General features: G+C 45.0%; 2 protein-coding genes across 6 annotated transcripts in view; one reads left to right on the top strand and one right to left on the bottom strand.

Moving 5' to 3' along the window:
- Positions 1-987: 987 nt before the first annotated feature.
- On the bottom strand, positions 988-24,596 carry LOC123516495. Of its 3 annotated transcripts, none has more exons than XM_045275874.1 (2): positions 23,813-24,596; positions 988-2,298 (listed from the first exon to the last, which is right to left on the bottom strand). In XM_045275874.1, the coding sequence occupies exons 1-2, from the start codon at positions 23,862-23,864 to the stop codon at positions 1,898-1,900; spliced, it is 453 nt and encodes a 150-aa protein (XP_045131809.1). In that variant the 5' UTR covers positions 23,865-24,596; the 3' UTR covers positions 988-1,897. The 3 variants fall into 3 exon arrangements, with proteins under 3 accessions (XP_045131809.1, XP_045131810.1, XP_045131812.1); XM_045275875.1 differs by lacking the exon at positions 23,813-24,596 and adding an exon at positions 7,522-7,626; XM_045275877.1 differs by lacking the exon at positions 988-2,298 and adding an exon at positions 18,934-19,259.
- Positions 21,832-24,608, top strand: part of LOC123516493 (organic cation transporter protein-like) — a 95,421-nt gene continuing 92,644 nt past the window's right edge. For all 3 annotated transcript variants that reach the window (XM_045275863.1, XM_045275869.1, XM_045275870.1), the window contains exon 1: positions 21,832-22,513. In XM_045275863.1, the coding sequence (XP_045131798.1) occupies positions 22,323-22,513 (191 nt within the window). In that variant the 5' untranslated portion in view covers positions 21,832-22,322. The remainder of the gene's footprint in view (positions 22,514-24,608) is intronic.

The following is a 24,608-nucleotide window of genomic DNA, read 5'->3' as shown; positions in this document are numbered from 1 at the left end:
TCTAAGTCACTCAGACCCATGGTTGTTTTCTCAAATGCATTGAAAGATTCTAACACATCACTTTCATTAAAAGGAGGAATTACCTTTGTGCAGTCAGAAAAGTTTTTATAGAGGCTAGACTGTTGCAGAACATTGCCACCTGTTAATACTCCAGCATTAAGTTTCTTATGTTCAAGTTTAATTTTCTCCTGTTCTACTCCCGCCAGTACCATCTCCCTATGCTCCTAAGCTTCTACCATTTCCAGACGCTCCTACACCTGAGCCTCTACAATTCTGAGTTCTAATTCCTCAAGTTTGAGATACTCATTAGCACTCATAGTAGGGGGAACAATCTCAGAGTGACAACTAGGGGTGGGGGAAGGTTGACGAGGAGGCTCCTCCTCCTGTCAACCCCCACTTATGTAAGGGTTAGAAATATCAAGCATCACCTCCTTTAAGGCAGTGAGCGAAGGGTGTTTATTACTCCCAGCAAAGACATCAAGATCATAATAAGTGGCAAGCAACCTTAGCTTATGCTTGTTAAATTGCTCCAAATCCAATGGTGAAGGGTTAGATGCTAAAAAATTCTGACATCATCACGGTTAATAATGTTAACTGGACGCTCTGACTCCAGTTTACTTACCAGATGTAATGCTCACTAAATCACCACAATAAAGATTACACATTCAAGAAAAACATAACCATTACAACACTTCTGGAACATAAAATTTTATAGTGATATAGTTGGATGCAACTATTACTTTAACTATCCTGGCGAGGTCACCACTTTTCTCTGTTACGACTCCAGAGTTAAGCCCGACCAGGTTCCCACAATGACTGGAGCATCTGTCACTTAGTTGATTAATTCACTCTTATAAAGTACAAAATACTGAGATAAATAAATGGAATAGTGAATAGGCTTCATTGCAACAGTTTAACGCAAGGACGTAAGAGAAACTAAAATATGATTACTGGGGAAAGATTTAAGAAAAAGGATTTAAATCCTTAACAAAATTTATTTACACAAAAAATAAGGCAAAGTTAAACTTAATCACAATCAGGGATAAAGTTAAGATACGTTCAAAGTTAAAGCAACACCCACTGAAATAATATAAAGACAATCATAAAATATATCACCTCAAAAATAGAAATTAATCAGGAAATAAGTACAAACACGGTTGCCTAATACTGAAATAAGTGCCACTCACAGCGTCAGCACCACCTGTTGTAGCCCAAACACATACACAAAAGAAATAACTGTTTAACACAAAGAAATATAATAACTAGGCTGCACAGGTGTGTATAAATTATTAGATGGGATCACAAAAATAAGTAAATAAATAAGGACAATCCTTATCAGAATTAATAAGAAAATAACCACACCACACACTTGGCCTCCCCTATGGCTGATTCAATCAATAAATAGATAATCACCAACACATCAAAATATTGAAATTGCTAGACAATATACAAGGATTTTAGGGAGGATATACGGGCTCAATGGGCGGACTGGAGGAATTGATTAGGGAGTGGAGCCTGTAACAGATGGTGCGTGAGTTGCAGGTAGTATAGGGGAGAGGGATGTGGGGGGGTCCATCAGCAGGGAAATTTAATTGAATTTTGAAAAGGTACCAGCACCAAGCCTGAAAGGCTATATGGCACTAAGAATAGTTGCGTTTACTCAGATCTGATTGAAGAGATGAAGACTGGTTAGGAAGGTCATTATTCTAGGGACAGAAAAGGTGGGAGAGTCTCCAAGAAAATCAGTGAGCACTGCGGGGCATTGCAGGGTGGCCAGGAAAGGAAATGCATCACGACGATGGGGGTATGTGTCAGAGCAGTCCAGGAATATATGTGAGACACTTAGAGCACAGTGGCAGCGCTGGCAGATGGGTGGAGGTTCACGGCGCACGAGGTGTCAAAGAGTGAGACCGGTGTGGCCCAGGCAGAGACAAGCAAGGGCAGTTTCCCAGCGCCGGTTCTGGTGGGTGGAGAGAGGCCACAGGAGGATGGTGAGCTTGATGGCATGGAGTTTGTTGTCATTCTGCATGTTCCATGAAGACTGCCATAAGTCTCGGAGCATGGAGGTGAGGGCTGGGAAGCAGTCGGCGGTAGGAATGGGATGTGGGAAGTTGCTGGTGGTTAGGGCAGCAGAGCGAGCGAGGGAGTCCACACCTGGGACGTCAACCTGGCCAGGAACCCAGCAGAACTGCACGGACGTTTTCCTTGTTGAGAGGCAAAACAGCCATTCCTGGATCTTGGCAGCAACTGGATGTGAAGCAGAGAGTGACTGCAGGGATGTAAGTGCACTGAGTGAGTCTGAAAAGATAACAAAAGAGGATGACAGGTAATGGAAGGAAAATTCAAGGGCAAGGAGGATGGCGTAAAGTTCGGCCGTGAGGATACTGGCGATGGGAGTTAGAATACCTTGTAGGGAGGAAAAGGCAGAAACAGTAGCAAAGCCGACACCAGTGGACATCTTTGATCCATCCGTGTAGATGTGGACAGCGGTGGCATGTTGGGGCATGTGATTAAGGTAAAGGGAGCGGAGTAGAGTTGCAGGCAGGGACGAGCGAGAACAGGGGAGGAGAGTAGGGCAAACAACTGGAGCGAGGGCAAGCCATGGGGGGAAAGAGATAGTACAGAGTGGAAGGATAGGGGGAAAGAAAAATGTAAGGATTGGAGGAGGTTGTTAACACGGAGAGAGAAAGGAAGGAAGAGGCTAGGATGGGACTGAAATGGGTGGCAAAAATGATAAGGAGAAAGGAGTGGATGTCGGGGAAACTGATGGAAGCGTTCGTAGGATTTGACTGTTAGTAAGGACCGGCGGTGGATAAGTGGGGGAACACTGGCCTTTGCGTATAGGCTGGCAACAGGAGTGGAGCGGAAGGCACCCAGGGCAAGACGTAGGCCAGAGTTATGGACAGGGTCAAGTTTTACTAGGACCCTGGCAGAAGCGGAGGAGTATACTTGGCAACCATAGTCTAGTTTGGATAGGATGAGCACTGAGTGGAGACGGAGAAGAGTAGATCGGTCTGCGCTCCAGGAGAGATGTGACAGGGTCTGCAATAACCAGAGTTGAGGGAGGGTGGAGTTCTTGAGAGAGGTGATATGTGCGTTCCAGTTCAGACGACAATCAAAAACAAAGCCAAGAAAAGTTGTGGAGTCGTGGTAGGCGAGAGGGGTGCCATACAGGGTGAGTGGTGGATGTGGGATGTTACGAGACTGAGTAAAGCACACAGCACAGGACTTGGTCTGGGAGAAGCGAAAGCCATTAGCTGTGGTCCAATTAGATGCAGCATCGATGGCAAACTGAAGGCGGGTTTGAAGGTGTGGAATGTCCAAGTCTGCAGCGTAGAGGGCGAAGTCGTCGACATATAAAGAAGCAGAAACCAGAGGAGGTAGGGAGGACATGATACCGTCTATGGCTAATAGAAAAAGAGTAGTGCTTAGGACACTGCCTTGAGGGACTCCTTCATGTTGTGTGAAGGCACGGGAGAGATGAGAACGAAGACGGACTTGGAATGAGCGGTGAGTAAGGAAATTTTGAAGGAATACACCGATATTGCCATCAAGGTGGAGTGAGTGTAAGTATTACCCGAAGTATGTGATATTTCCACTTGGTGTCATAAGCCTCCTCTAGATCGAAAAACACAGCTATGACAGACTGGCAACGAGAAAAAGCAGTACGGATGAAATGGTCTAATCCGAGGAGAGGATCGAGGGTATTGCGGTTCTTGCGATATCCAAACTGTAGGGGGGAGATGAGGTTGTGGGATTCGAGGTGCTATATGAGGCGGCAGTTAACCATCTTTTCTAGTACTTTGCATAAACAGCTGGTTAAGGCAATAGGGCGGTAATCCTGTGGATGGTTTCCAGATTTACCTGACTTTAAAAAGAGAAGGATGACGGCCTTGCGCCACTCGGGGGGGAAAGTAGCTGGTAATCCAAATCTGATTGTAGAGGGTCAGGAGAAATGAGAGTGCACATGGTGACAGGTGTTTTAGCAAATTGTAATGGATGCCGTCCGGGCCCTCACTGGTATCTCTGCACGACTGGAGGGCGGAGGACAGCTCACGAAGGGAGAAGGAGGCATTGATGGCACCAGTGGAGGACGGGGTGAAGTAGATGGGAACAGACTCTGAGGCAGACTTTATGCGGTGGAAGGTGGGGGAGAGGTGGGAACCGGTACTTATATGACTAAAGTGTTGCCCCAGGGCGTCGGCTACCTGTAAGGTGTGAGCCACTGGGTGTTCGTCCAGGACGAGAACTGGAGATGGTGGGGGGATGTGCTTGCCGGAGGTATGTCTGATGCAGAACCATACTGCTGCAGGTGGGGTATCACACGTGATGTGAGAGACAAGACTTCCAGCTTTGTGAACGGGCCTGACATGTGGTGCAGCGGAAGACGGCAGATGCTCGACGAAACTGTAGAAGACAGCGTGTTTCATCGGGCGTGGACTGACAGCGGCGGAAGCGCTTCCAGGCTGCGCGTTTGAGGCGAAGGGCACGTTGGCATTCAGGTGTCCACCAGGGTACTGATTTAGCGTGTGGAGGGCAGGTGCTCCTTGGAATGGCAGCGAGTGCGACATTAAACATCAGTGTCAATAAGTACGAGAGAAGCTCTTAGAGGGAGGGAAAAGAAGAGGATGGTAGGGAAGGAGAAACAAGAGAGACAAAAAGCTGCCAATCAGCTGCACGGAAATTCCACTTGGGGGCGGGGTATAGAACAGGTGGAAGTAAGTGTGAGTTTGATGGGAAAGTTGTTGCTGAAAAGATAATCTTCCAGAACAGTCCACTGAAAATCCAAGGATAAAGCTGGAGAGCACAGAGAAAGGTCAAGGCAAGAAAATGACCGGGTACGGGGTTCAAAATGAGTAGGGGGTTCCAGTATTGAGAAGAAAAAGGTCTGTAGTGTGGAGGAAGGTCTCGAAAAGACGTCCTCTCATAGAGACAACAGTCGCCCCAAAGGGAATGTCAACAGTTAAAGTCACCGAGGAGGAGGACAGGAGGAGGGAGATCTCAAAGAAGAGAGGTCAGGCCTTCGAGGTCTAAGGGTATGGAGGGTGAAAGATAGAGCAAGCAGACAGTGAACCAGCAATGTAGAAAGACTTTGGCCGGAGTGGGGGATAGGGGAGGGGAGAGAAAGGGGAATGAAAGGAACAGAGGTATGAATAAGTAGAGCAGTGGGGGAGAAGGGTGAACCAATGAATGTATAGTCTGGGATGGGAAAAGGAGGGGGAACGTAGGAAGGTTTCTTGTAGAGCTAGAAGCTGAAGGTTATGAAGGGAGATTAGGTAGCGGAGAGCTAATCGCTGGGCTTGCAGGCCGTGGATATTCCACTGGAGCAAGGTTGTGAAAGGAACGGAGAGAAGTCGTGTAGGGAGATTGGGGAATTGAAGAGGGAGGCGTCGGGGGAGGGGAGAGGGGGGCAGGAGAAGGTGAGACATTTCTTGGGAGGAGGTGAAAATGTCAGTTAGAGGATCAGTCAGAGCATAGGCAGCATTGTCACTAATAGGGGTGGTATGGGAGCCAATTGGGTGGGTGTTTCGAGGAGTCGGGTTAGGTGCTTCCAAGTCAGCGGTAGAGGGGTCAGCTGAGGGATCAGGGTGGTCTTGATTAGTCTCCATATGAGCTGGGCTTGGAGCAGCATTGTTGACGGCGCTAAGATCGACTGCATGAACAGAGTGGGTTCCTCCTCTTGAGATTTGGCGCGAAGCAGGGCGGGGAGGAGTTACAGGGAGTGGTTCGAAGCTTGTGTTGGATGAGTGATCTGCATCCTTTTGTGGGGAGTGACGCTCTCGCTTGGGTTTTGGTGATCTCGGGACAGATAGACTGGGAGTAGGTGGGATGGGAGGGACATGATAGAGGAGTTTGACAGAGGAATAGGAGAGGACAGGGAGGAAGTGGAAATTGGACAATGAGGAGCAGGTAGTTGAGGAGTAGGGGGGATGGTTGTTGAGCTGGAGGTTGGGGGGTTGTGGTAGATCTTGTGCCTCAAGAGTCTCCTTGATGCTCTCTGCACAGTCCTCAAAGGGTCGAGATCCAATCCTGATACTGAAGGGAATAAGGACTGTACCAGTTCTGAAGTTTAGGAGGGGTTCTCTGCTGGTCTTGATTGGATGCCCTGCTTAGTCATACAGCTTCGACATGGCTTCGGCTTGAGCTTCATTCTGGACTGTCACGGTACAGGAGCCATCATCTCTACATTGAAAATTTTTTACCGACCTGCTGTAGGAGTGTTGTGCTGAAGTTCATGTCATCACACGCTGAGGATGATGATGATACCACTTGGTCCACTTGGCATTGTCAAAAAGAGAGGCCAAGCTGGGTAGGGGGTGGAATTTCTGCTTATGATTGTTCTGTTGGGGAGGTCGTGTGTAGGGCTGCAGGGTGACGTATGTTGTGGAGGTAGCTGGTGTTGTAGACACAGACGTGGTATTGGTGACAGTGGTAGAATGCAGTGAGACCGAGGGCAAAGGTGGGGGTCCTCAGCCACGGACATGCATGTTGTCAGGGGAGTAAAGAGGCCCAGGAGCGTGGTTGTTTGTAGGGTCGGGCCATCATCAGGTGGGGGATCCGGGGGAGCAGAGTGTTTGTCATCCATAGGGTATCAGTGGAGCACCCTCTCCTCTCATAATTTAGAGACTATGGAGAGATGACAGACAGATAGGGGATAAACTGGTAATCGAAATTATCCAAAATAGGGTTGTCTGCATGATACTGCAGTAGCTGCAACTTGTGTATGCCGCGTGTAGGAAGAGCAGAATATCCGTTCCCAACCAAGGCTGAGGAAGGACTCCCATCAGCGAGGGAGGATGAGCGCTGTTACAAGATTCAAACAGTCAGTCAGTCACAGGAAGGAACGCAGGCCACAGCAGGAGTAATCACCCACCTCCGATGACGCACGATGTACCAAAGAAAATGGGAACAACCAGAATTTTTAGATTTTCTTGACTTGCAACAATGTATACTACGCTAACAATGTCTGACAATGTCAAACGATGTCAGACGATGTCGAAAAAGGCACATTTGACTAAAGTGAGATGACGCCCTGTATTCGCTTGACGACGCAGAATGAGCCCCTGGAAGTAAGCGTTTTCCTATGTCACATAAGAACCATTGCTTACCTGTACTAACTTTTAAGACTCCTTACTTTTCTGTATAAAAATAATAATGAAAAAAAAAATCAGACAATCACCCACAAACAAACACACAATTCAAATATACAAGATACGAACACTCATACTTGACATCACCTTTATGACAACACTCGCATATTATCACACACACACACACATATGCAACCTTCTAGGCTGGGTTTTCCAAACCTAGTTCAGCTAGCACTACCTCCAACATAAAATGATAAAAAAAAAAAAATAGCAACGTGGAATGCCCACAAACTGTTAATTTTTTACTTCTTTATTTCTAACTATTTCCTTCCACTGTACCCACTCTATACATAGCTTCACCTCACTTTTACTAATAACATTAGATTCCTATGTCACATTACCCCACGCCATTGATATCTACACATCTCACCATGAGTCTCCTCTGAAGCACAGTACATCTCTGTCCTCGCTGACATGGAGCCGCATCTCGCGGGGACATCTTGACAATGGAGCTCGCCAAGCCTCACGCTGTCGCTTGGCCACCTGTTCCCGCCAGGCCTCCCATCACCCACGGGACGAGAGCCCCCGAACCGGTTTTGCAGTGGCGGGGAATCTTTTTTCATGTTACAGCCTATGGCACCTGTAGGCATACTTGAAGACTACATGTGGGAAGCGCTGTTCAGCTTCCTCCCATTAGTGGCGCAGGCAGTTTTATTTAAAGTGGTATCCATATCAGGGCCCATATCACCCCCCAAGAGCATCTTTGCATCTTTGGTGTAACCACCTAGAATCTGGGTATCTTCGTGACACGTAGGTAACTTTTAATCCACTCAACAAATGGCATAGCTTTAAAGTGGTACGTGGTGGGATTCGAACCTGCGCGTGGACGTCTGCCCGATCCCACGCTTACCACTACGTGAGGCCACCTACCATACACCTAACATACACTGAACTGTGCATACTGAATAAAAGGAAGAAAGGATTACATTAATTGTTTCCCTGGCCCTCGGGGGAAGAACTAGTTAGCTTCTTAACTGTTCCCTGCTACCAACAACATACTCGTAATCCCACCCCCGCCACCCTCCCTCCCTTCCCCGACTTCCAAGTTCCTTCCTGCAATATAATAATAATAATAATAATAATAATAATAATAATAATAATAATAATAATAATAATAATAATAATAATAATAATAATAATAATAATAATACGTAGTTATAGTAATACTGATAGTAGTACTAGTAGTAGTAAATTGTAGTAGTAGTAGTAGTAGTAGTAGTAGTAGTAGTTGCTGCTACTACTACTATAACTACTACTATAGTACTACTACTACTACTACTACTACTACTACTACTACTACTACTAGTATAACTACTACTACAATTTAATACTACTAGTCCTACTACTGCTACTACTATCAGTTTAGTAGTAGTAGTAGTAGTAGTAGTAGTAGTAACAGCAATAGTAATACTAGTATTGCTGCTACTACTACTATAATTACTACTACAATTTACTACTACTAGTACTACTACTGCTACTACTACTACTACTACTACTACTACTACTACTACTACTACTACTAGTACTACTACTGCTACTACTATCAGTATCAACTACTATAACTATGTATTATTATCATGATTATTATTATTATTATAGTGCAGGAAGAAACTTGGAAATGGAAGAAGGGAGGGAGGGAAGTGGGCGGGAGGAAAGATGGGGGGAGAAGGGATGTGGCAACTGTAGGGTAGAGGGGGATGGAGGGAAGGGGAGAAAGATCGAGGAAGGGATGAAGAGGGGGAAATGCAGTCACTGACAATTGGTGCTTAAATTTGAAAATTCAAATGCAATGCCACAAAAATTATACGTGGCACTGTATCAGACAACTACATATATAGACGTTTGTTATTTTACTGCACTAAGTTATAGCGTCGTCTATATATAGACGATTCCTTATAAATAACAAAATTCATAAAATAAATCATTATTTGGCGCCCGACTACCCAAACATTGGTCAAAATGGTCTCGCAAGGCTGGTCACCGCTTGTGCTTTGTTGATGGTGGATGTGCTACGCACATGAGCTATTACTGGAATTTTTTTTACATTATTTACACTTTTTTATCATTGGTTTATCATGTCAAGGAGAAGGAACTGTACCACACGCCAGCAACGTTGTCTACAAATAAACAGGTATAAAACAAGTGTGTATGTGAAAAAATATGAAGAAAATGGAACGTAAATCACATCCATGTCACAAGTCCTGGATGTAACTAAAACATTCATACAAGCATATTGACATATGTTATCATCAATCAAACCCAAACAACACTTACATATAGATTCAATAATTGTTTGTTCAGTTTTGCGGCAGAGTCTATATATTGATGTCAATCAGGAGTACCTATTTGCGGGGAAACTATATGTAGACGTATGAATGAAAGTCGGTAGTGCCTATATATAGATGATTTTTTATTTGGTAGTTCTCTCATCTGCCCTGCTGCCGGAAAGGGGTTGATTTTCATCAAAGCGTTGACTTGAAGATGTTATTAGAAATAATTTATGCTTCACATTTGAACTGCCTTGTACAGTACTCGACACAGCAGTAGGCCGGGCGGTAAAAAAAAAAAAAAATCGCACATAGTTATGGAAATATTTAATAAACAACAGTCTGTAATTACATTCAATACTTTGTTGGGTTTCCTTTCCTCCTGATGATGTCCTTAAGCCTCATGGAGACAGATAGTGCCAGATTTCGTAGTATTTGGAGGTCAATACGATCCCATGAGGCACGAATCTCCCTCTCGAGCTTAGGAACAGACGACACGTCTTTCCCCCGCAGATCTCTTTTCACGATCTGCCACAGGTTTTCTATGGGGTTAAGGTCCGGGCTGTTGCCCGGCCAATCATCAATAAACTGCACCTCACAATCACGAGGCCACTGGGTTACTGATTTGGCTGTATAAGGCTTGGCCCCATCTTGCTGGAAGACAATAGCTTCAGTGTCTTCAAATGCCTGGGGCAGGACGTCACACAGCAACTCTAAGTAATTATACTGATTTACTTTCTCTTTATTATGAAAAACATGAAGTTGTGCCTTACCGTGACCGGTTAAGGCACCCCACACCATCAAAGAGTCTGAATGCTTAACCGTAGCACACGTGTAGCGGGGGTCTAGTGGGTCACTACCGCATGGCCTGTACACGTTTCCATCCCTATTGCAGGTCACCGTAAAGGTGCTTTCATCGGACCATAGTACAGTCAGCCACTTCTCTCATCCCACGCTCCGTATTTCCTGGCAAACTGAACCCTATTCACTTTGTGCCTACGGGTGAGGAGGGGCTTCTTCATTGTGCAATGGTTGCTGTAGCCCAGCTCGGCTATGAGGCGGGACAACGTATGCACAGAGACGTCTCCCAGCAACCTAGGGTTTCCTTCCTTATTTTTTCTGGCTGAGATACGAGGGTTAGACTCTAGGACACGCTTCACTATGTTCCTGCAACGATCACTGTTTTTTTTTTACTAGGCCCAGGCCTTCTTTCATGGGTTGGTGTGTCCCGGCTGCCCTGCCGGTTCAATCTGGCAACCCAACGGCGAACAGAACACTCACTCTCATCAAGTTGTGCAACTATAAATCCTTTGTTTGCAGCCCAGATTCTTTCAATGCGATGATCTGAGTGATCTTATCTTGCGCTAAATGTGTGTTTTTCCCCATATTAAGAACACGGAACCACTGATAACACCGCGACGTGGCAATAACACGCGGTATTAATCGTCGTGAGTCTCTCGTGAAAACGTTGTCCACTGGCAACTGGAGAGTGACTAAGCCATTTTTGGCGCCCGCAGCATTAAGCTCCGCCCACTAGCTGTCGGCCCCACCGGCCAACTAACAAGTCCTAAAAGTTTCGTACAGAGTATCGATCGATTCTTTTTTCGCCAAATTGTAGGCTGGGCGAGTAGGAACCGGCCTACTGCCGCGTCCAGTACAGGGAGTCCTCGGATTACGACGTTGATCCGTTCCTGACACGCGTCATAACCCGAATTTCGGCGTAAGTCGGAACATAGGGAAAAAAAAAAAATAAATAGATAAATAAAATTCTTACCTTTATTCTTTTGGTTGGCTTGCACACTGGAAGGAGGCATTGCAAGGGAGGGAGAGACAGGCTTATTGTATAGAGGAAGCTGCAGAAGGTGCTGGAGATACTGGGGTTGGTGAATCAAGAGAGGCAGAACCTTCAGGTGCTGGAGATGCTTGGGCAGGTGAGCCTGGAGGTGAGGCAGAACATTCAGAAGGTGCTGGAGATTCTGGGGCAGGTGAGTCTGGAGTAGTAGAGGCAGCTGAGGTAGGGGGTACAGGATCTGTTGCAAGCCTCTCTACCTTCTTAAAATACTGCTCCAGGTTAGTCTGAACAGAGAGCAACCTCTTCTCATCCAAGATCTCCTTGTAACATTGCATCAAATCCATGATGCCTCTGGAAACCTTAGTGAATCTTTCAAAGTTGGGATCCATAGCCTCAAAAGTTGCCAACGCTTGATGCATCTCAGCAAAACCTCTTGCCAAGCCCTGCCTTGTGAAAGCCCTAGGCTCTGGGGTGGGTGCTTCTTCTTCTTCCTCTATGATCTGCTTCTCCAGTTGTATCAGGTCCTCAGCAGATAACTCCTCTCCATGAGATTCCAGCAGCTCTGTAACATCATCAACCTCCATCTCCAAATCAGTTTCCTTACTCAGGGCAACAACATTCTTAATAACATGCTGAACTGTGTTCTCAAACCCATGGAAATCACCCACAAATTGAGGACACAGTTTTTTCCAAACACCATTCATGTTTGTTTGCTTAACCTCCTCCCAGGAATCAGCAATGTTCTTCACGGCATCAAGGATGTTGTAGGATTTCCAAAAGTCTTTTAGGGTCAAATTCTTCTTGGTTTCAGTTGCCTGTAAAGCCATAGCAATTGTCCTTCGGAGGTAGTAGGCCTTGAACAAAGCTATCACTCCTTGGTCCATAGGCTGTAACAGGGCCGTGGTATTAGGTGGAAGGTAAACCACCTTGACATTAGGGTTAAAGTCTCCCAGGTGGGCAGGGTGTCCAGGGGCATTGTCCAGCACTAGCAACACCTTAAAAGGGATACCCTTGGAGGCCAAATACCACTCCACACTTGGCACAAAATAGTTGATGAACCAGTCCTCAAACACCGCAAGTGTCACCCATGCCTTCTTATTTGCCTTCCAAATGACTGGTAGTTGACTCTTCCAAATGCCCTTGAGTGCCCTTGGATTTTCAGCCTGATACACAAGCAAGGGCTTCAGTTTGAAGTCGCCAGCAGCATTTCCCCAAAAAGTAAAGTTAGCCTGTCCTTGCTGGCTTTATGACCTGGTGCTGACTTCTCCTCCTTGGCGATGTAAGTGCGGTCAGGCATACGCTTCCAAAATAAGCCTGTCTCATCCACGTTGAACACTTGATGAGCAGAATAACCCCCCTCCTTAATTATCTCAGCCAACGCTTTAGGAAATTCACTTGCTGCTTTCTCATCACCACTAGCAGCTTCACCTTGCTCTTTAAGGTTATGGTAATTGGCCCGAGCCTTAAATCGCATACACCAACCCCTACTAGCCACAAACTCTTCACTTTCACTTCCTTCCCCCTTTTCTTCTTTCAGTGCCTCAAACAATCGTTTTGCCTTCTCCTGAATCACCATAAGGCTCACTGGAATACGCCGTTGAGTTTGTTCTTCCAACCAAAGCACCAATAATCTTTCCATCTCAATAATTAGACCACTACGCTACTTGGTTATCACTGTCGCTTTCATAGGAGCAGATCCTTTCACATGTTCCATAATGGGGTCTTTATCTTTGATGATGGTAGCCACAGTGGAACGACTAAGGCCAAGTGACCGGCCAATGTTTGTTGGTGTTTCTCCCTTTTAAAATCTCTTTATAATGTCCACTTTAACTTCCATGGTGATGGTCTTTCTCTTCTTTGATGCACTATCATCAGAAGAGTCTGCCTTACGCTTGGGAGCCATAACCAAGAGAGAGAGAGAGAGAGACGGTGCAAACAGCCAAAATGGCGTATGTACAGAGACTTGAGACGCCATCATCGTCCATGTGGTTGCGTGGTACACTGCCGTGAAGGGCTCCTATGCTGATGCAGAGGCACTGTATGACGGACTTCTGCACACCATCAAGGGCTTCATCGTGACTCCAAGGGTTCTGGTAAGGGCCCATGCTCCACGCCACTGGACTTACGCTACCGACCCTGTGATTTTGAACTGCCAACAGACACTTGCTGCCTACCAGAGACATTGGCAGCTCAACCCAGTCGACAGAGAGTCACGGGATGCCATGGTTACTGTGGCTTGACACCTCATGGATCTGCGGCTGCAGGAAAGGAAGAAGTACTGGGTCTCCTTTCTGGACAAGGTGCACAGGACCTGGTCCCTCCGGGAGGTGTGGCATCATGTCAACAGCGTCCGGGGCAAGTCCAGACGACAGGTGTGTGACCCCGATTCTGCAGGCAGGGCACGAGAACTCGTCTTGCAGTGGAAGGAAGCCTCATCCTTCTCTGGCCTTCCTGTGGAACACCAGGAGGCGCTTGATCAGCAAAGACCATGAAGGATGGAGTTGCTTCGCCACAGTGTTTCTCTGCTGGATGACACCTGTGTGCCTATCACACATGACGAACTCCTCTCGGCAGTCAAGTTGGACAAGTCAACAGCTCCTGGCAAGGATGGCATCACCTATGATATCCTCAATGCTCTCCTGGAGGTAAAGGTAGACAACCCTATCGTGGATTTATTTAACATGTCTCTCACTGCAGGCAAGCTTCCCCACTCTTGGAAAACAGCCATCGTCATCCCAATCCCCAAAGGTGATGGCACCTTTCACCCTATTTCTCTCACCAGCTGTCTGTGCAAGATGATGGAATGGGTAATATTGCATAAGACGGACCATGTACTCGCTGGCAATGTACATGGCTTCCTAAAAGGTCACTCCACAAGTCATTGTTTTGTTGAGTGTCTTATAAATAAGGATGCTACCTGCAGAGCTTTCGTTGATCTCAAGGGTGCCTTCGACAGGGCCAACAAAGATGTTATTATGGAGGAACTCATTCTCAAAGGTGTCAAAGGTAGACTATTAGGATGGATCAGGGACTATTTGTACAATAGAACAGCACAGGTTTGGTTTCAAGGTGCAGTCTCCTCTGAGGAAGTCTTTGAGCTTGGAACACCACAGGGTGGAGTCCTTAGTCCAATGCTAAAATTTTTAATATTTTAATGGACAAAATTTCGCGCTGCTTCTTTCCGAATTTTCCACCATCTGGCTACGACTTAACAGTCACTCGCAAACTAAATTCATCTGTGCTGTTTATCTCTCTCCTAGCTCTTCTGACTATAGTAATTTCTTTGACTACTTAACTTCTAAAGTGGAGCACATTCTGTCCCTCTACCCTTTCGCTGAGATTTCCATTCTTGGAGATTTCAATGTTCACCACCAGCTTTGGCTTTCCTCTCCCTTCACTGACCACCCTGGTGAACTAGCCTTCAACTTTGCTATCCTCCATGACCTAGAGCAACTGGTGCAGCACCCTACTCGTATTCCTGACCGTCTTGGAGACACGCCCAACATTCTTGATCTCTTCCTCACCTCTAACCCTTCTGCTTATGCTGTCACCCTTTCATCTCCGTTGGGCTCCTCCGATCACAATCTCATTTCTGTATCTTGTCCTATTTTTCCAATCCCTCCGCAGGATCCCCCAAAGCGAAGGTGCCTCTGGCGTTTTGCCTCTGCCAGTTGGGGGGACCTGAGGAGGTATTATGCTGATTTTCCCTGGAATGATTATTGCTTCCGTGTCAGAGACCCATCTCTTTGTGCTGAACGCATAACAGAGGTGTTAGTATCTGGCATGGAGGCGTACATTCCTCATTCTTTTCTCAACCTAAACCTTCTAAACCTTGGTTTAACTCAGCCTGTTCTCGTGCTATACATGATAGAGAGGTTGCCCACAAAAGGTACTTGAGCCTTCCATCTCCTGAATCTCATGCACTTTATATCTCTGCCCGGAATCATGCCAAGTCTGTTCTTCAACTTGCCAAACACTCTTTCATAAATAGGAAATGTCAAAATCTTTCAAACTCAAACTCTCCTCGTGACTTCTGGCATCTAGCCAAAACATCTCAAATAACTTCACTTCTTCATCTTTCCTCCTTTATTTCATCCTGATGGCACCACTGCCATCTCTTCTGTCTCTAAAGCTGAACTCTTTTCTCAAACCTTTGCTCACAACTCCACCTTGGACGATTCTGGGCTTGTCCTCCCTCTCCTCCTCCCTCTGACTATTTCATGTCTACAATCAAAATTCTTCGTAATGATGTTTTCCATGCCCTTGCTGGCCTAAACCCTCGGAAGGCTTATGGACCTGATGGGGTCCCTCCTATTGTTCTCAAAAACTGTGCTTCTGTGCTTGCACCTTGCCTGGCCAAACTCTTCCAACTTTGTCTATCGACTTCTACCTTTCCTTCCTGCTGGAAGTTCGCCTACATTCAGCCTGTTCCTAAAAAGGGTGACCGTTCTAACCCCTCAAACTACCGTCCTATAGCTTTAATCTCTTGCTTGTCTAAAGTTTTGAATCTATCCTGAATAGGAAGATTCTCAAACATCTGTCACTTCACAATCTTCTGTCTGATCGCCAGTATGGCTTCCGTCAAGGTCGCTCTACTGGTGATCTTCTGGCTTTCCTTACTGAGTCTTGGTCATCCTCTTTTAGAGATTTCGGTGAAACTTTTGCTGTTGCGTTAGACATATCAAAAGCTTTTGATAGAGTCTGGCATAAAGCTTTGATTTCAAAACTGCCCTCTTACGGCTTCTATCCTTCTCTCTGCAACTTTATCTCAAGTTTCCTTTCCGACCGCTCTATTGCTGCTGTGGTAGACGGCTACTGTTCTTCTCCTAAACCTATTAATAGTGGTGTTCCTCAGGGTTCTGTCCTGTCACCCACTCTCTTTCTATTATTCATTAATGACCTTCTTAACCAAACTTCTTGCCCTATCCACTCCTACGCTGATGATACCACCCTACATCTTTCCACGTTCTTTCAGAGACGTCCAACCCTTCAGGAAATTAACAGATCACGCGGGGACGCCACGGAACGCCTGACTTCCGATCTTTCTAAGATTTCCGATTGGGGCAGAGAAAATCTAGTAGTTTTCAATGCCTCAAAACTCAATTCCTCCATCTATCAACTCGACACAACCTTCCAGACAACTATCCCCTCTTCTTCAATGACACTCAACTGTCTTCCTCTTCCACAATGAATATCCTCGGTCTGTCTTTGCTCATAATCTTAACTGGAAACTTCACATCTCATCTCTTGCTAAAACAGCTTCTATGAAGTTAGGTGTTCTGAGGCGTCTCCGCCAGTTTTTCTCGCCCTCCAACTGCTTACTCTGTATAAGGGCCTTATCCGTCCCTGTATGGAGTACTCTTCGCATGTTTGGGGGGGTTCCAGTCACACAGCTTTGCTTGATAGGGTGGAATCGAAAGCTCTTCGTCTCATCAACTCCCCTCCTCTGACTAACTGTCTTCACTCTCTTTCTCACCGCCGAAATGTTGCATCCCTTTCTATATTTTATCGCTATTTTCATGGTAACTGTTCTACTGATCTTGCTAACTGCATGCCTCCTCTCCTCCTGCGGCCACGCTGCACAAGGCTTTCTTCTTCCTCTCATCCCTATTCTGTCCAACTCTCTAATGCAAGAGTTAACCAGTACGCTCAATCATTCATCCCTTTCACTGGTAAACTCTGGAACTCCCTCCTTGCATCTGTATTTCCAAATTCCTACAACTTGTCTTCTTTTAAGAGGGAGGTATCGAGGCATTTGCTCCCCTAATTCTGGCTGACGGTTTTGGCACTTTTTCTACTCTTTGGAGAGCCAGCGCTCTAGTGAGCTTTTTTCTAACTTTCTTTTTTTTGCCCTTGGCTGGCCCTCTTCCCTACGAAAAAAAAAAAAAAAAAAAAAGGATTCTCCAGTTAGCTTTGTCACAACTAGCAGCTTTGTGTGTCCAAATGGGACTAGTGATTAATGAATGTAAAACAAAATTTCAAGCTAAAGGGAAGGTCTCTCGACCGCCCACTGTAAACAATGTTCCCATCCCTAGAGTACATATACACAAGTGCCTGGGTGTTCAGATGAGTTACAAGAAGTCTCTTCAAGCCGTCCACTATGTTCGAGACCTCTGTCTGCCACAGCTAGCACCACTTTGGCTGCTAGCAAATAGGGGCCTGGGGGCTGGCATTCCAATCCTAAGAATGTTCTATATATCTGTCATATGGTCCCTTATTGATTATGCCGCCCATGTTTTAATACAGTTTAGTGCCACCCAACTCCGTCCACTGGAGCTTGTTCAGAATGAAGCCATGCGGATAATCTTGGGATGCACCAGGACTGCACGGATTGAAGTCCTCAGAGCCGAACTGCACCTGCTGAGTATTATGTGTAGGGTACAGGAAATTACTTGTCGCACAATTAGTCGGATGCTATGCACGGGCTCTGACTCTCTAAAGGGATCACTGACCCCCCTGTATCATGATCCTGGCACTCCTACAACACCATACCTCAGGCAGATCTTGGGAGTATTGACAAGTGTAGGTGTAGCCGAGGCCTGTATTAACGTTGTTATGTCACCGCTACAACCCACCTGGAACCCTCACTGTGTCAGTGTTGATATTCAATCTCTGCATCACCCCAAGAGGGACTGGCTCCCTCATGTGCTGCAAGACATGTTCATGACTAAATTGTCCAAGTATCCACACATTCAGGCTATTCATGCTTATTGTGATGGGTCAGTCAATGGCAGCAGGTCTGGATGTGGGCTGTTCATCCATGACTACATCTCTGCCAGTCACTACACTGACACTGAGGTTTCCAGGCGGCTCCCTGCACACGTCTTCCACTAGAGCAGAACTGTATGTATATTTCTTTATTGACAGTCAAGCCGCATTGTATGCCCTTCAATCCACCTCCCCCATGGACTGTGATCAAGTTAATAAGTGTGTTGACCTCATCCACGCCCTAGAAGGTGCTGGTGCCATGGTCCATTTCACCTTGATACCCTCTCATGAAAAAGCAGACCGCCTTCCTCAATGTGCCCTACAAGATGACACAGTGGACCCTGGCACTGAGTACACTCTGGGTTATGTTAAGAGTAGCATTAAGGACTTTGTACATAGTAGCATTAGCGATCAGTTGGAGCTTTGTTGCCATAGGGGCAGAAGCACTAGTCTTCACTATGCATGTGTCTCCCAGAGCTGTGATTACACCTACGGGAGAAACACTGCATCACATGACAGGGTGATAATGAGGCTCAGATTAGGCTACAAATACTTTTGGGAAGTCAGTGCTTCTCCTGGTGTGTGCTGTGTGCTGCACCAAGGGGACACACTCTGCCTCACTATATCATGGAATGTCCTCTCATTGCTAAATTTAGGCCATAAGGTCAACATGATTTGTACAGCCTCATTGACCATCTCCTAGACTGAGCCACTCTCAGGGATATACTCAGGGAATATATCCTCAGTTTGCCCCCAGACTGTAGGATGTTTAGGCAATAAGGTGTGCAATATCTGTATTTATTGAAGTACTTGTATTCTTGATATGTATACTGTCTATTGTTATATTTTTTATACTTTAACCTTAATTAAGTCTTTGCCCAGGGGGTGGGTGGCAAGGTCCATCCTCCTCCTTTGTTGTAATTATTTATTAATCCAACAATAAATGTATTGTTACGTGGGTCTATCCAGCAGGCAGGCATGGGACAAGAACACAGTAGAGAGTACATTACCCAGTTTATTCACATGATTATCGGTGCACACACCAAAACGACACACGTGTGAATGACGAAAGGCACAGCGGTGCAGTCACTGAACACAGAGAAGCAGGAGGTGGGGGGGGGGGGCAGTGCTGACACCGAATCGTGGAGGTGAGAGCCAGGGAACGAATCTGGGCTGGTGGTGGTAGTGGCTTTTCCTTTGCTGGATGAAGGCTCGAGCTGAAGTGTCCTTTCCCGTGACGGCTAGTCGTTCTTGTCACCTCGTGTGAAGCTCGGTATGAGCAGGGCTCGAAGCTGGAAGCAAGAGTGAATCCTCGGGACACTACCCCCCCCTCCATCAAAGCTGCAAGTACCAAGAGTGACTCTATGAGACACAAAGTAGTTTTTATTAACCCTCGTTCACCTGATACATAACAATATCAATCATCAATCACAAAGTGACATAACTGGGAAGTCCCCGTGGTTTCTACGCCTTTGCCAAAGGAGGTTAGATTATAAGAAGGCGGCATGACGTCACAAAAGTGAAGCCAACGCGCTATTGGTCCGCTGCTTTCCCTACCCCCCTTACTTCCAATACATTACCAATCGCACATTAAAAGTACATGGGAACGCCCGAGTTATGCTCCTTATTTTCCTTCTTACATCCATATTTCGAGGTTACCTACCATATATGTGACCTTAAAAAGACTTGTAATAGTCGTGGCATATCGTGGCACAAAAATTTAGACGGTAAATCATACACACAAATTAGATAATAGTGTTTTCCAGCTTTGGTGGACTTGGGTGAGAAGTGGGAAGCTCTTTGGGGCAAATGTATGGCTGAACAAGGTCATGTACACATGTGAATATACATGTGCATGTAGATGTAAACAAGTACATATACATGTACATTTAAATGAAGGATAAATAAACTGTATATCAGGTGAAAGTTGATTTTTGTTGGTATAGCAATTACTTAACACATGCTAAATACTCTCTCTCTCTCTCTCTCTCTCTCTCTCTCTCTCTCTCTCTCTCTCTAGCTTGTATTTAGAATGATGTGTGATTTCATGTCACTGAGCATTGGAAAACATCAATCACTGGAATTTTACTTCACTATTTGTTCCATGTCATGTACTGTACAAGAAAAAAAAAAAATTTTTTTGTCATAATTTCTCCTGGAAATGTCCTGCTGTATTTTTTTTTTTTTTCAATATTTAAACTATTTTGCATTAATACCGTTATTAATAGGTCTACATGACATATTTAGGAAACTATAATGTGGTTTACATCAACCAAACTATTAGTTCCTAGTTTTCCTTAGTAATTAAAAAGAAATTGGCAATTTCCCACTGACACAAGAGAGGGCAATGTTTTAGGGTGTAAGGTGCGATCGTAAGCTCCGCCCACCGCCTCATAAGCTCCGCCCACTGGCTTTACTTTTTTTTAGTAGAGCGGAATCAGCGCTTGCCATATTCTTCAATCTAATCTCCATGCCTTGGCCCTGTTAGCCTTTTCTCACTGCGGCGAGTATAACATACTATATGATACTATTACACTCGACCCTCGAAACAACGGACAAATGCGTGCACGACCCCGTCCGTGGATTGCAAAAGTACGTAAAAAACTATAAAATGTACGTAAAATACTGTGTAATCATTAAGAAATCATTCAAGCAGTATTACAAAACATTAAGTACAACAAATAACCTGAAATAGATGACATGAGCATGGTCAGTTTAATAAATATTAACCCCTCCTACTCGGGAACGTCGATAGACGTTCATCACGCAAGACTCGAGGCACGTCGATCGACGTTTGGACGTTTTGGGCTATATTTTGGCTATTTTCTTCCCGTTTTCTTTGCTTGTGAGTTGACAACACTCATCGGGAGTAAACATGTGCTATAGGTCAGTGTGTCACCAACTTCCACGATGGATGGTGAGAGCGAAAGTGATTCCATAGTGTCCGATTCCGTCACCTCTCCCACGCACCTTACTTCTACACCTCGGGTCTCTTGTCATGTTGCGGGGAGACAACTTTTGAATGAGAGTGGTATCGAAAGGGCATTGGAATTAACAGTTTCTACAATAATAGAAAGCGAAGATAGCTATGTTCTTGGCTCTGATACGGATATAGGAGGTTCAACCACCGAGGGGGAGGACATTATACCACCATCACCAGAGAGAGAGAGAGAGGATACAAGGGGCCCGTTATCTATCGCTGTAGCCAAGGCTGCTGGCGCCGATCGGACACAAGGCCACGTACACCGATTATACCACCTCATTCAACCTGTGATATTTTGGTAACCATAGCATCTAGAGACATCTGGTTTTTTGCACTGCAAAGAGAAAGAGTTGCTTGTGGGCAGAACACCATTTGTACTCACTCGTTTCTTGAATTTCCAACTGTAATCAGTATGTAAATAGAGGCTATTTTGTGCGTTTCTCGCCAAACTTCCCGAGTTAGGGCGAGTGAAAAACCAAATGTCCCCGAGTTTTAGGGGTTAATAAAAAAAAAAACAGAAAACGAAGTTCTCTCATTTTAATACGAACAGCAGGATTGTTTACATATGTACAAGGACCTAGAACACTTGTTATTCTAGGTCATCCTCCTCAGCCCCACTCAACATCGGCATTGGGTCATCGATGTCCGGGGAGGCAGGCTGGGGGCTGGCTGGGGCTGGGGCTGAAGACTAGCCAGAGGTGCCAGGTTGGCTGGCAGAAGTTTGGCTGGGGGCTGACTGGGGCCAAATCGGAGTGAAGAAGCTGCTTACTTTTGTCTGAGTTCCCCCACTGTACTGTTCTTTAATGATGATTTCCCTAACCATCCTCAGTGAGTTGTAGTGGCTGGTAATTTCAGGGTACTTGCTGTAATCCAGGAGGGCATCAATGTAGGTGCGCAGAGTTGACATTTTCACCTTGACTGGCATCTCGTCCTCTCCCTCGCTACTCCCAGGGTCTTCTGTAGAGACAACTGAGGCTAGTCAGGCTACAATATCCTCGTCAGTCAAAACTTGGTAGCCCTCCTCTGCTTCCTGCTCGTCCAGCCAGTCCTTAACGTCGTCTAAGGAAGGGCCCACTTCACCACCTTGCTGTAGCTTATTATGAAAGTCCTTGGGCTCAAACCCGTCAAAATCGGCTGTGACGTCAGTACCAATCAACAACGGCTTCCACGAATTGGCAAGAGAGAAAACTTTTAGTACATCCCAACAGTAGGCAAAGTTGTAAATTGCTGATCTAATTGTGTAAGCCTTGATGTTTGCCAGTGTCCTAACCCCTCGAGTGTCCACTTCGTCCTCGTCCTCCAGCACAGCCAACACCTCCTACAAGTAGCGCCTGGTATAATGCCTCTTCAGTGCAGAAATTACTCCCTGGTCCATAGGCTGGATGACTGAAGTGGTGTTAGGAGGGAGGTAGAGCACTCTGATGCGACCATCGTCACTTACAAGCTGTTCCTCACTAGGGTGGGCTGGCGCATTGTCCAGGACCAGTACAGCTTTCACTTCTGGGGCGATTTTAAGCACCTCAATCTGGAATTTCCTGACTGCGGGGATGAAGTGCTTATGGAACCACTCCAAGAATATGGCACTAGTGAACCATGCCTTCTGTATAATAAGGTAACTAGTAACATAATCAAAATAATCTTCTCGCAAAGTCACATTGCCTGAGTAAAGACAAACTTAGTGTATAATTTTCATTTCAAAGCTTGGATTATCACAGAATGCTTGGATAGGTAATTGCACTCAATTAAGGTACCTAGATGTAGCTTGGATTATCCAGAGTTTTTAAAGCAGTAGCAGAGGCCATAAAAAATTGTAAATGCTCCAATAAGGGGTTTTAGGGGTTATGATTGATACAACTTTATCTTGGTCTGAGCATGTCAGAGTAACTAAAACCAAAATTGCCAAAGGAATTGGAATGTTAGTCAAACCTAGGACATTTTTGTGTAAGTCAACCCTCATTGTAATATATAATAGCTTTATATACCTTTACCTACTATATGGAATAGAGGTAGTGCAAGCAGATGCCATATTGATTCTTTATTCAAAATGCAAACAAAAGCTATCAGGATTACTGCATCTCCAAATTACAGGGATCATACTGCACCACTATTCCTTTCACTACAAGTACTGCCTCTCCATAAAATTTATATATTCACTGTCAGTAAGCTGATGTATAGATACAGCAACAGGTGTTTGCCCCCAATATTCAATATGTTTCTCAGGAATCATCAGGTTCACTCCCATATAACAAGACAGTCATAAAATTCATGTACCATTATGTAGGACAGCCATGATGCAGAAAACATTTAGATATAAAGGTGCAATAATATGGAATAATATTGCAAGACATGTACCACATAACTGCAGCACATGCTACATTCAAACACAAACTTAAGCAGTTTGTGTTAAATAATGACTTCAGTAACACATAGCACTATTACTGCAATAATAAATATTAATAGCTAGAAATTTTTTTCTATATATATATTTCTCCCTTCTCTCACTCTCTATCTCTTCTTAAATACTCTGTATATTTCTCATTAGTATTAATATTCACAAATCTTTACCTATTTTAAGCATCTTATACATGTATTTAATTACAGTTAATGTATTATTTTTAAAGATTTAAGTTAGTAGCTTTTACTCATAATGTAGTCAGTATAAAAAAATTTCATAAGGTAATAAATTTGTATCTTTGCTTTAATTTTTTAAAGAGTATCTTTCCTGTTATTGTCCCACCACTAATTTTCTGATTTTTCTATTGTATTTGATTTTCTTTATCTTAGGTTAGGTTACGTTAACTAATTTTCTAACCTAACCTAAAATTAGTGGTGGGGCAACAACAGGAAAGTACCCAATTCATAACTTAGTAAGTAGATCATGCAAAACAACAAATACCTGTATAGTGCTTACCCTGCTGTAATGAGTTGGAGTGAAATGCTTCCTCCTGATGGCTTGTAACCATTTCCTCCGAAGCTCAGGCTGTTGAGAGAATCGGTATACACTCACTCTTGAACCAGTTTTGTAATTGCCTTTGCAGTAAGGTACACAGCAAGTAGAAGGCATTGTCACAAGTAGTTTTATAATGGAAAGCAAGTCGCGCGAAGCGTGTTCTCCCGGCGGCCTTAAGCGTACCCCACCGCTGTCCATTTTAAACTAACTGAGGCGAAGACCGGAAGCCGATCGTCGGCTGATGACGTATCAAGATACCCGCGAAACTGATCTGGCCTTGTCTCTGTTGTTGTTGTTTTATTTTTACCAGCACGATGGCTGGATGGGCTTCTAGGAGCCCTACTAGAGTTGGGTCTTGAAACCCAGGCCTTTGTGTAAGTGTAAGAGTGTCAAGGAAGGCAGCAGGTGTGTGTGTTGTGTCGTGTCGCCTTGTCTCCAGGCGGCCTTGTTTAGATACGCGGGTTTCAGTGTTGCGGCTGTTGCCAGATCTAGCATAATTTTGTGTTTTTAGCATAATTTGAGTAAATTTTTGACGTCTAGCATAATGTCTAGCATACCTATCAATTTAGCATAATCCTAACAGAATTCTGAAGCGTTAGGCATAATTCTAGCACAATTTACTAAAGATGAAAATTAACAGAAAATTAAGTAAAAGTAAACAATAAGCAATAGGTTATTTGTCCTTTTCTGCCCTTTTTGGGAGGGAAGAGTCTATCCGTTTTTTAGCTCACGTGGAAACCCTGCCACTGACTCGACT

Source organism: Portunus trituberculatus, chromosome 41 (genome assembly GCF_017591435.1).
Source record: "Portunus trituberculatus isolate SZX2019 chromosome 41, ASM1759143v1, whole genome shotgun sequence".
In the NCBI taxonomy this organism is placed as follows: Eukaryota; Metazoa; Arthropoda; class Malacostraca; order Decapoda; family Portunidae; genus Portunus; species Portunus trituberculatus.
The sequence above is the reverse complement of the archived record's forward strand: the minus strand, read 5'-3'. Positions and strand labels throughout refer to the sequence as shown.